The 12,290-nt window shown below is 44.7% G+C and overlaps 1 protein-coding gene across 1 annotated transcript; it reads right to left on the bottom strand.

Moving 5' to 3' along the window:
- Positions 1-181: 181 nt before the first annotated feature.
- Positions 182-12,173, bottom strand: cfap99 (cilia and flagella associated protein 99). The gene is made up of 16 exons (XM_020499843.2): positions 11,819-12,173; positions 11,477-11,602; positions 7,960-8,104; positions 7,666-7,760; positions 6,849-6,961; positions 6,531-6,708; positions 2,861-2,941; positions 2,702-2,770; positions 2,494-2,580; positions 2,305-2,393; positions 1,904-2,108; positions 1,609-1,750; positions 1,266-1,417; positions 937-1,142; positions 654-843; positions 182-527 (listed from the first exon to the last, which is right to left on the bottom strand). Exons 2-16 carry the CDS (start codon positions 11,588-11,590, stop codon positions 405-407), a joined length of 1,989 nt encoding a protein of 662 aa, XP_020355432.1. The 5' UTR covers positions 11,591-11,602; positions 11,819-12,173; the 3' UTR covers positions 182-404.
- Positions 12,174-12,290: the final 117 nt, after the last annotated feature.

Here is a 12,290-nt window from a genome sequence, read left to right as displayed (position 1 = left end):
TTGTGACTGACTGACTGATCTTCAAATAACATTCAGAGTGATTTGTCGATCAGTCAGTCTCTCTCTACTCGCTGCTATTTCGAATGCGCCCATTTTCACCCATGCATGGGTATTCTTGAACATACAAGTTACATTCCAATGTAACTAAATCAAATCAAACGTAAGGAAATAAAACACATAGTTCAAAGATTTGGGTTCACTTTAAATTGTACAGTGGCATAAGAGCACAACAAAATATATATTTTTTCAACTTTACATGCTGACACCCTCTTGATAAGAGTAGCAATAGTAGCCTTAACAAAAGTAAATACAAAATGCATGTTGTACTTGTTATATGAAATTAGGGCTTCTCAAAGACTTGATGCAAAACATGCAATATGGTCCTTATGCTAGGAGAATGACTTTCAGAGGCTGATGTCTAGACCTTGAGTATTTTTCTTCTGGGAGAGAGTGTTAGGAGCTTCCTGCTGGACCTGACGCTCCAATCTTTGCTCCAAATCTGCCCAGTGTTGTTCCTCCATTTTTTGCTGCTCACACACACACACACACACACACATACATTATTGGGATGAGAGAGTGATAAGATGGTTATTGAACATCTTCTAGCAAATCCAAACACAGCTTGGAATATTTATATTTCTGTTTATGCTTACCTTCCTGTGATTCCAGCTCTTGAGGGCATGAGTGGCAGATTGCTCACTAATCTTGGCTTTGGTTTTCTCACCCTGCTTCAGCCTCTGGCGCTCCTGCTGCCTCTCCTCCAGCCTTCTCTGCAAAGCCACCACCCTCTCGTCCTCGGCTACTCCCTGCTGCAGCTCCCGCCTTGCTCTCTTCTCCTCCTGCCTGCCTCACACCATATGCACATTAGGATACTGTACATCTCAGACATGCCTTCTGTGTGCAAGCCAGGCATGCGAGTGTCTTAGTTGCTCTGACCTGCGTGCAGCAGCCTGTCCCAGGGCTGTCCTGTGGAGGGTGATGGTGTCCAGCTGCTCCAGCAAAAGCTGCTCCCTGCTTTTCTTGTCCTCCAGAATGCGCCCCCTCCTGTCCTGATGCTCTCTCTGCTCTGCATCCCTCAGCATGGCCAGACGCTCCCGCAGCTCAGCCAGGGACATCTCCCCAAGCAGGTCATGTCCTGCTGTCTTTGACAGGGAGAGATCAGAATACAGTATATTGTTCATCATAAAAGTCAACCTTCTTCTGACAGAACCCAGCAAAATGCCTTTATACTCTATTATGTTGGCAAGATCCATTCCTCTGCTCACCTCTGTTTCATCCACAAACTTGTGCCTGATGAGGGGGACAGACTCAATGGCCCGGATCTGACAGATAATCTCAAACTTCCTGCTCAGCTCTGCCTGTGCTTCCTCCAGGGCCTGACGAAGGAGTTCCCCACTCTGCTCCGACACTTCCTTTACTGGAATGCAAACGTACACAAAAGCACACAGAAATGAGACCCCAATTCGCCAAGCACTGTCTGCTGCACCATAACACCAAAGCAGGTGTGATTGAGAAAGGGTACATTTCTCATCCCTAGTTAAATAAAGGTAAAATAAAATAAGTAAAAATGTGGGAACAGGGGGTGATGTAATGCTATAGTTTAGTCACCTATTTGCTGTTTGAACTCCTGCAACTTCACTTTAGCTGCTTTTGAGTTTTTGTGTCCATCTGCTACCTGTTGCACCAGGTCTCTCATCTCTTTCTCCTCCTGCAACCGCTTGTTTGCGTATCTTTGCATCAGCTTGGCAGTCTGCAAACAATCATAAACAGGACAGGCTCCATCAAAGAGACTCACAAAGACAGGAACACTTAATATAGCCAATTACCCTTTCTCAACGATTCAATGATTCCAAAACTGAATAACACTATGAACACATTAATAATTCATTCTAATAACACACACCTCTTCCTTCTTTAGCAGTGCAGTCTTCTGGTTGCGCTCCATGATGCGGGTGCGGGCGAGAGCAGCCTCCTCGTGGCTGATGCGACCCTCCAGACGGCGACGCTCCACCTGGGCCAGCTCTTCCTGGAGATCACGCTCCCGCATCTCCTTCTGCCACTGCAGGAACGAGGAGGGCTCGCCCGCCCCCTCCACAAGTTGCTCCATCCTGTGTTACCGTAACACACCCAGCACACATTATTAAACCTCTCCACTCTAGCTGCCGTCACAAGTGTCCCACTAGCGCAGCTAGTTTTTTATGTCAAATATGTCAACTATACAGTTGGCAATAGTGATTAATTCCTGAAGTATAGTGGCACAACTGATATAGGAGGCACAGATGCAGGGATTATATTGTGTCGTACCTGCGTAGTTCCTCCTCCACCTGACGGTTATACAGAGCCCCCTCCCGCAGGATGGCCGTGGTGTTGAGCCTGATGGGCAGGTTGTTAAGCTGGTGGAAATATACAAATACACATGGGTATACACACACGCACATAGACAAGTGTGTCTGTCAGTTACGGTATATGATTTCGGTATCATGTGAGAGCTACCTTATGGGTGGCTGGGCTTCCAGAGGTGTGGAGTGAATCAAACTTGAGCTGGGCATCATGGCTTCGTACAATCTTGGACATGACACTCTGTAAATCAGACAGTACAGTATGATTAAGCTGGATGGAAACAGGATACCCATATAGAAGAAAAAAAACCTTGAAGCAAGAAAATGTATTTAAAAATCTCTTACGTGGAACATTCACCTACCTTGGTGCGCTCAGACTTTTGTGGGTTTGCACACTTGAACTGTTGAGTGTTGGCCTCATACAGAACTTGCTGTGGGTGGAACAGAAAACCCGGGGTTTATTGCATGTATGAGCGCAGGAGAAAACTAGGTGTTAAAATAAGATACCAGACACAACATACCTCTGCCTTCTGACGGTTCCTCTGTTTGAGCTCCTCCATGACCTGCTTCTCTTTTGGAACTCTGTAGGTGCTGGTTGGTACCTATGAAACAATAAGCAGCGGTCACTATGAAGGTTATAAAAATAGAATAGCCTATCTACTATGATATTGTATCAATAAGGTTCTGACTTTGGAAACAATACTGTAGTATACTATGGCATAAATACTATAGTATTCACTGTAGTGTTTTGCAGGCTTTACTGTAGTATTCACTATAGTAATTAATGTAGTCTTTTTACAAATTGTAGTATACTGTAGTATTTACTGTAGTGTTTTTGCAGACATTACTGTTGTACTGTAGTATTTTAGGTGTTTTGTTTTATTATCTTTAATATAGAAGTGGTGTCTTTTTCCTTGAGGAAACCTACTGGAGAAATACTAAAAGAGCACATTTTTCAGAATCTGTAGGTAGGACTGGGATCTGAACAGATAGTTCAGCTCTTCTGGGGCGGCAGGTAGCCTAGTGGTTGGGCGTTGGGCCAGTAACTGAAAGGTTGCTATGATCGAATCCCCGAGCTGACATGTTTAAAAACTGTCGTTCTGCCCCTGAACAAGGCAGTAAACCCACTGTTCCTAGGCCACCATTGTAAATAAGAATTTGTTCTTAACTGACTTGCCTAATTAAATAAATGTAAAATAAATGATATTTTCTGTATTGAACACAATATATATCACCAGTATCGCTACTTACACACCATCATCTGCTCATCTATCACTCCCGTGTTAATCTGCTAAATTGTAATTATTTTGCTACTATGGCCTATTTATTGCCTTACCTCCTCATGCCATTTACACACACTGTATATTGACTTTTTTTCCCTATTGTGTTATTGACTGTACGCTTGTTTATTCCATGAGTAACTCTGTGTTGTTGTTTCTGTCGCACTGCTTTGCTTTATCTTGGCCAGGTCGCAGTTGTAAATGAGAACTTGTTCTCAACTAGCCTACCTGGTTCAATAATGGTGAAAAAAAAATAAAAAATAAAAGGTCTATACTTGGCATGTAGGTTTCTCGCTTATGGGTGGCACAAATTGGGATATGGGGGAAGGGAATGGGCAGGGTATATGCAAATTAAATACTGTAGTATTTACTACAGTACACCTGTTCTGCCAGTCACATTCTGTTTAAGGTCCCCAAAGCACACACATCCCTGGGTTGCTCAACCTTTCAGTTCGCTGCAGCTAGCGACTGGAACGAGCTGCAGCAAACACTCAAACTGGACAGTTTTATCTCAATCTCTTCATTCAAAGACTCAATCATGGACACTCTCACTGACAATTGTGGCTGCTTTGCGTGATGTATTGTTGTCTCTACCTTCTTGCCCTTTGTGCTGTTGACTGTGCCAAAAATAATTTGTACCATCTTTTGTGCTGCTGCCATGTTGTGTTGCTACCATTCTGTGTTGTCATATGTTGCTGCCATGCTATGTTGTTGTCTTAGGTCTCTCTTTATGTAGTGTTGTGTTGTCTCTCTTGTCATGATGTGTGCTTTGTCCTATATTCTATTTGAATTCATATTTAGTCCCCGTAGGAGGCCTTTTGCATTTTGGTAGTCTGTCATTGTAAATAAGAATTTGTTCTTAACTGAAATGCCTAGTTAAATAAAGGTTAAATAAAAATAGAAGTAAATAGTTTAATAAAATTTAGTGCTTTTGCCGACTGCTGTACTGTTAACTATTGTGTTCTACAATATACTACAGCATTCTATAGTAAGTACTACACATGATCGAGGCATACTAGTGTGTAGTATAGTATTCTACGTTATACAGTGCCTTGCGAAAGTATTCGGCCCCCTTGAACTTTGCGACCTTTTGCCACATTTCAGGCTTCAAACATAAAGATATAAAACTGTATTTTTTTGTGAAGAATCAACAACAAGTGGGACACAATCATGAAGTGGAACGACATTTATTGGATATTTCAAACTTTTTTAACAAATCAAAAACTGAAAAATTGGGCGTGCAAAATTATTCAGCCCCTTTACTTTCAGTGCAGCAAACTCTCTCCAGAAGTTCAGTGAGGATCTCTGAATGATCCAATGTTGACCTAAATGACTAATGATGATAAATACAATCCACCTGTGTGTAATCAAGTCTCCGTATAAATGCACCTGCACTGTGATAGTCTCAGAGGTCCGTTAAAAGCGCAGAGAGCATCATGAAGAACAAGGAACACACCAGGCAGGTCCGAGATACTGTTGTGAAGAAGTTTAAAGCCGGATTTGGATACAAAAAGATTTCCCAAGCTTTAAACATCCCAAGGAGCACTGTGCAAGCGATAATATTGAAATGGAAGGAGTATCAGACCACTGCAAATCTACCAAGACCTGGCCGTCCCTCTAAACTTTCAGCTCATACAAGGAGAATACTGATCAGAGATGCAGCCAAGAGGCCCATGATCACTCTGGATGAACTGCAGAGATCTACAGCTGAGGTGGGAGACTCTGTCCATAGGACAACAATCAGTCGTATATTGCACAAATCTGGCCTTTATGGAAGAGTGGCAAGAAGAAAGCCATTTCTTAAAGATATCCATAAAAAGTGTTGTTTAAAGTTTGCCACAAGCCACCTGGGAGACACACCAAACATGTGGAAGAAGGTGCTCTGGTCAGATGAAACCAAAATTGAACTTTTTGGCAACACTGCAAAACGTTATGTTTGGCGTAAAAGCAACACAGCTCATCACCCTGAACACACCATCCCCACTGTCAAACATGGTGGTGGCAGCATCATGGTTTGGGCCTGCTTTTCTTCAGCAGGGACAGGGAAGATGGTTAAAATTGATGGGAAGATGGATGGAGCCAAATACAGGACCATTCTGGAAGAAAACCTGATGGAGTCTGCAAAAGACCTGAGACTGGGACGGAGATTTGTCTTCCAACAAGACAATGATCCAAAACATAAAGCAAAATCTACAACGGAATGGTTCAAAAATAAACATATCCAGGTGTTAGAATGGCCAAGTCAAAGTCCAGACCTGAATCCAATCGAGAATCTGTGGAAAGAACTGAAAACTGCTGTTCACAAATGCTCTCCATCCAACCTCACTGAGCTCGAGCTGTTTTGCAAGGAGGAATGGGAAAAAATGTCAGTCTCTCGATGTGCAAAACTGATAGAGACATACCCCAAGCGACTTACAGCTTTAATCGCAGCAAAAGGTGGCACTACAAAGTATTAACTTAAGGGGGCTGAATAATTTTGCACGCCCAATTTTTGAGTTTTTGATTTGTTAAAAAAGTTTGAAATATCCAATAAATGTCGTTCCACTTCATGATTGTGTCCCACTTGTTGTTGATTCTTCACAAAAAAATACAGTTTTATATCTTTATGTTTGAAGCCTGAAATGTGGCAAAAGGTCGCAAAGTTCAAGGGGGCCGAATACTTTCGCAAGGCACTGTACATACATTTATAGTAAATACTGTAGTATTTAGGAGTTTTTCCTAGCCACCGTGCTTCTACACCTGCATTGCTTGCTGTTTGGGGTTTTAGGCTGGGTTTCTGTACAGCACTTTGAGATATCAGCTGATGTACGAAGGGCTATATAAATACATTTGATTTGATTTGATTTGATATTCTATAGTAAACTGTAGTATTTTTTTCATGTGGGAGCCTCTGGTGAAACTTGAAACTGACCAGCTGGTGTTTCTCCTGCAGGGGGATGGGCTCAGGTGCAGGGAGGGGGCGAGCTTTGGGTTTGGTAAGTGAAAATTCATGGGGCTCAGTGTTCTTCTTGGTGGATTTTTTAAACTGACTCCCTCTAGACATTCTGGATGCAAGCTGAGCCATCAGAATATCAATCTCAGGGCGCCACCTAGTGGGTGAAAACTGTAGCTATTAGAAAAAGAGAGCAAGACAGCAACAACACATAATAAAGACAACAACAAAACAATACAGAATAAGTGGTGATTCAATGTATTTAGGCATAACATAAATGTCTTTACAGTGCTGCACCTTAGCAGCGGGGCAATCCAGTTCCTCTCCACATAGGCAGCATCATAGATCTGACTCCACTCCCCCTGGATCCAGGTACTGAGGTTTGTGATGTTGAAGAAGAAACTCAGGAACTGCCAAACCATAATTTATACTGTCATTCACAGTCCAAGTACGGTTTCATTACATTAAAGGTCCAATGGAGCCATTTTTATCTCAATATCAAATCATTTCTGGGTAACAATTAAGTACCTTACTGTATTGTTTTAAATTAAAAATGGTCAAAAATAAACAAAAATAGCTTCTTAGCAATTTCTCAAGCCCAAATGTTGCTAGGCTTGTCGGGGAGTGGTCTGAGTAGGGTTGGGAAAACGGAAAACTAGCTTTTATCGGATAACAGAGAGGTTTGGAACTCTCTTTCTTATTGTTCTATTAGCTCATTTACTGCCTGGTGATGTCACCACGCAGGCCACAACTTTATCCCACCAAAACAGACTGATATTTCTGGCGGTGTTTTCAAACAGCTCTTACACTAAAAGGGTATTATCATCATTTTCACAAAATTATTCCAACCTTATAGTGTGGAAATATATATAAAAATCACATTTTTGACTGCACTGGGCCTTTAATAGGCTAACATTTTTGACACTCAAACTTCATGACCCAAAAACTACCACACAGATAACCCCCTCTATATTAGGGTGAGTGACTAGATTGGCAGAGAAAGTTGATTTCTTTCATGAGCCATAACATTAACCCAAACTGTGAAAAAATTGCATTGTTGTTGCATCCTAACTTCCTAAGTGCCATTAGATCACAGAAAATGTACTTTTCTCACTTTGTGCATCTTTTTTATGTCCAAAGAGTTGACAATCTTGCTGAAGCACTCCAGTCCAAGGTCATCAATGAGGAACATGCTGAAGTAACATATTACTGTGGAACACAAATATAGCAAGCATAGAAGAGACAAGTGGCCAGATCATGCTTTTGAAAGCAATGCCCCCCGCCCACCCATCCAGCATTACAATTGAATCCCTATTCATTCATACATTTAAAACAACAAAATCAACATTGTCTAGAATTCTGAAGTTATTCAAAATAATATATGCTTGAAATGATGTGATGAACTTACTGGCTAACTGGTTACGATCAGCCTTCATTAAGCATTTACCACTCTGAGCATAAAAGACGTTGATGACAACATCCAATAACTTTTTTTGCTCAATGCATCCAGAAACGATATCCAGTATAAACTTCTTATCCAAGGCACCCAGGTTCTGGTGGTAAGAAAGACAAACTGTTATCTGAAATGTTTGTAATACCGAAGCTGTAGTACGGTATGGATATACAGTATATGGCTCTGGTCTGACCATTAATTGGATTAATGATCTCCTTCCTTATCTTTAAAATCATGCTTTTGTCACACCCTGACCTGTCTTTGTGGTTGTCTCTACCCCCCTCCAGGTGTCGCCCATCTTCCCCATTATCCCCTGTGTATTTACACCTGTGTTCTCTGATTGTCTGTTGCCAGTTTGTTTTGTTTTGTCAAGCCTACCAGCAGTTTTCCCTCTGTTCATGTCCTGTAGTTTCCCCGGTTTTACCTTTTCTGCCTGCCCTGAGCCTGCCTGCTGTCCTGTATCTTTGCCCCACGTATCTGAATTACTGACCTCTGCCTACCCTGAGCCTGCCTGCCATCCAATACCTTTGCCCCACCTATCTGGATTATTGACCCCTGCCTTTCCTTGACCTGTCTTTTGCCTGCCCCTGTTGGATTATTAAACTGTTGTTAGTTTGACGTTGTCTGCATCTGGGTCTTACCTTGAAACATGATAGTACGAACTGGCCAAGACTGACCCAGCAGACCCGGGCCAGCTCTGCGACGCCATCTCCTCCCAAGGAGCCACCATCGGGAGGCACGAGGAATTACTTTGTGGCCTTATGGAGGGGTCCAAACGTTGGCTGAACGCCATGACTGGGCGTTGGACATTTTTCTCGAGCAATACAGCGGGTTGTCTGGGAGGCAGCCTACCACGGTGGTAACTACACAGCCTCTAAGGTAAAACAGCTGCTAGCAGCGCCATCAGTCTGCCTTCTCAGGAGCTCCGCTTACCTCCCCCAGAACATTTCAATGGAGAGCCGAGCACCTGTCGGGCGTTTCTAGCTCAGTGTGCCCTCGTCTTCGAGCTTCAGCCCTCCTCCTTCCCCTTGGATCTCTCCAAGATAGCCTACCTCATCACACTGATGTCCGGGAGGGCTTTCACCTGGGCTACTGATGTATGCGAACAACAGCCGGCCATATGTGTTAGTTCGAAGGGGTTCGTAGGAGAGGTGACGGTTTTTGATGCCCTGTTCTTTGGGAGAGAAGCTCGAGGAAGCTCATCCAGCTTCGGCAGAGCTCCCACAGTGTGGCAGACTATGCAGTGGATTTCCGCATGTTGGCAGCGGAGAGTGCTTGGAACCAGGAAGCGCTATTCGATATGTTCCTGCACGGCATCTCAGAGGAGATCAAGGACGAGCTTGCTGCTCGGGAGTTACCTACGGATCTTGATTCCCTCATCGCGTTGACCATCCGCATCGATGAACAACGGAGGGAGAGGAAATTCGACTTCGCTCGCACATCCAGGGATTCCACCTGGCCTCCGCGTCATCCCGGAAGTCTCCGACGGTCCCATTGCCGAGAGATCCCTACGCTTCCTGACCTCCCCCGAGAGATGCCGAAGATGGCCGAGTCAACTAGGCAGGGCTGGGCTGTCGCCAGCGGAATGGTAATACAGGATCAACACAAAGAGTTGTCTGTATTGCGGGACTCTTTTGTGTCCTTTAAAAAAACCAGGCTCACCGGTAGGAGCGAGTACTCTGGTGGGCCATATGGAGAACTTTTCCGCTTCCCTTGCTCGCACCCCTTTTTATGCCATTCTGCTGTGGGGAAACCAGTCTAAATCTCTCCAGGTCCTCAGCCCCTCTCCATTCCCATGGATGATAGAGCGCTAGATGGTCGCTCTATAGGCCGGGTCACTCATAACACTCCCATCAACCTACGGGTGTCAGGGAATCACAGCGAGACTATTCAATTTCTGGTCATCAAGTCTCCTCAGATTCCCGTGGTTTTGGGATGCTCCAGCCACACAATCCCCTCATCAACTGGTCTACGGACTGTTCAGCAAGGTACTCCGCGGGGATGGCTGAGAGGTCCAGGGCAACTTCCGTGCCCCCAGGAAGATGTCCTGGGGCAGGTTGCGCTGACTTCAGGCAATAGAAGTAGTAGAACGGACTCCAGCCCATGATGGCACCCGTAGACCAGTAAGGCCCGGGCCACTTCGCTTCCGCCGCACCGACCCTATGACTGCGGGATTGACCTTGTCCCAGGGGCGGCGTGGTGCTAGGGAGGTCTGTCGGGAGCGGAGACCAAGGCTATGGAGACCTACATTGGGGACTCCCTAGCTGCAGGATTTATCGGTCCCCCTCCTGCCAGCGCAGGGTTCTTCTTCGTGGAGAAAAAGAACAAGACCCTGTACCTTGACTACCGGGGACTCAATGACATTATTGTTAAGAACCGTTACCCGTTACCACTAATTTCCTCTGCCTTCGAGCCGCTCCAGGGGGGCACTGTGTTTTCCAAGCTGGATCTATGGAACGCCTACCACCTGGTGCGGATACGAGAGTGAGACGAGTGGAAGACCACCTTCAACATGGCCAGCTACCACTACGAGTATCTGGTCATGCCTTTTGGCCTCACAATGCCCCTGCTGTGTTCCAGGCTCTGGTAAATGATGTTCTCCGTGACATGTTGAACCGGTTCGTTCCGGGACCTCAAACATCACTTCACCAGTGCTCCTATCTTGGTTCATCCTGACCCTTCCCGACAGTTTGTGGTGGAGGTGAATGCTTCGGATGTTGGAGTGAGGGCTGTCCTGTCAACGTTCTGCCCTGGACCTTAAGCTGCATCCCTGCGCCTTCCTCTCCCACTGCCTCAATGGCACGGAGAGGAACTACTATGTGGGGAATCGGGAGCTTCTTGCAGTGGCTGTCTCATCAACGTCCAACTGGCATACACAGTGAGGCGTCTCCAGTAGGTTTGACCTCAGGGCAGGGAATTTCAGTACCTGGTTGACTGGGAGAGTTATGGCCCGGAGGAGAGGTGCTGGGTCCCCGCCAGGGACATCCTAGACCCAGGCCTCATCGCAGATTTCCAACACCGACACCCCGGTCAACCAGGTATGCCCCCAGGTAGGAGAGGGGGGTTACTGTCACACCCTGATCTGTTTCACCTATCTTTGGTATTGTCTCCACCCCCCTCCAGGTGTCACCCATCTTCCCCATTAACCCCTGTGTATTTATACCTGTGTTCTGTCTGTTGCCAGTTCGTTTTGTTTCGTAAAGCCTACCAGCGGTTTTCCCCCTGTTCCTGTCCCATGATTGTTCCTGTTTAACCTTTTCTGCCTGCCGTCCAGTACCTTTGCCCCAGCTATCTGGATTATTGTCCTTGACCTGTCTTTTGCCTGTCCCTGTTGGCTTATTAAAATGTTAACTTGACGTTGTCTGCATGTGGGTCTTACCTTAACATGATAACTTTATGCCTTTAATAGGGCATGAAATTAATTAATCCATCACATCCATACATACACACTACTCCATTTAGGTACAGTTACCTCGATGGCCTTTGAAGCATCCTCTGTAAATTCCTCCACACACTGTTTGTCTGCATTGAACTTGTCCAGGAGCAGAGTGGCTTCCTTGATAAGTGTTGCATAGCCTTGTGCCATCTTCCGCTACACCTGAGCATAAGCAGAGTAGGGACAGAATGGCATTTGGTGAAATTAAAATCGTCTCAATGAATGAATGTGGTGGGTGGCTGGATTGAGGTAGCTACCTGACCACAATGACAGACGACAGACACATAGATGATCATCTACTGGTTATTAATAAACGTATCAGTGATGCGCTGGAGGCATTTTCTGACACGCAAAATGTGTCCATGCTTGGACCCTTACCATGGATGTCGCAAAGCTATATTGAAAGAACTCAACGCATTCCTTGCAGGACTAAAATGTTGCCGAATAGTTGCTTCATAAATCGAAGGTCTTTAGCAATGTGAAACCCATTTTTTTCCCTCAATGTGTTTTTGTAGCTTCAAAACAGTTCCGATGTTTGGTCGTTGCCAAGTAACACAAAACAGCGGTCAACAACATTATTATTTACACATTGTGACAAACACCATTATGACATCAATTAAAGGTTCATTTTTGTGATGTGTTCCAACTACTTAATGAAAATAATGTACCAAGATTTTAGAAAAAATATCTATTTTCGCTTGACAGAATCAACAATGATTATGACGTATACTATAGTGACGTGGTGCAAGCCAAAATGCCGCGTTCATGACATAAAGACAACTCGGAAAGTCGGCCCCTCCGAGTAAAAAGTTGCTCCGTTTTTTTGTTGTTAGGGATTCCTATTGGTTGA

This window comes from Oncorhynchus kisutch, linkage group LG14 (genome assembly GCF_002021735.2).
Source record: "Oncorhynchus kisutch isolate 150728-3 linkage group LG14, Okis_V2, whole genome shotgun sequence".
NCBI classification, from domain to species: Eukaryota; Metazoa; Chordata; class Actinopteri; order Salmoniformes; family Salmonidae; genus Oncorhynchus; species Oncorhynchus kisutch.
Note: the sequence above shows the minus strand (reverse complement) of the source record. Positions and strands in the feature narration are given on the sequence as shown.

What these genes read in the sequence shown, in the direction of transcription:
- cfap99 (XM_020499843.2), bottom strand. Translation starts at nt 11,590, where the DNA reads ATGGCACAAGGCTATGCAACACTTATCAAGGAAGCCACTCTGCTCCTG. An exon ending in ACATAAAAAAGATGCACAAA is followed by an intron (nt 6,962 to 7,665) that starts GTGAGAAAAGTA and finishes ATGGTTTGGCAG; the next exon opens with TTCCTGAGTTTCTTCTTCAA. An exon ending in TGCAGGAGAAACACCAGCTG is followed by an intron (nt 2,942 to 6,530) that starts GTCAGTTTCAAG and finishes ATTGTTTCATAG; the next exon opens with GTACCAACCAGCACCTACAG.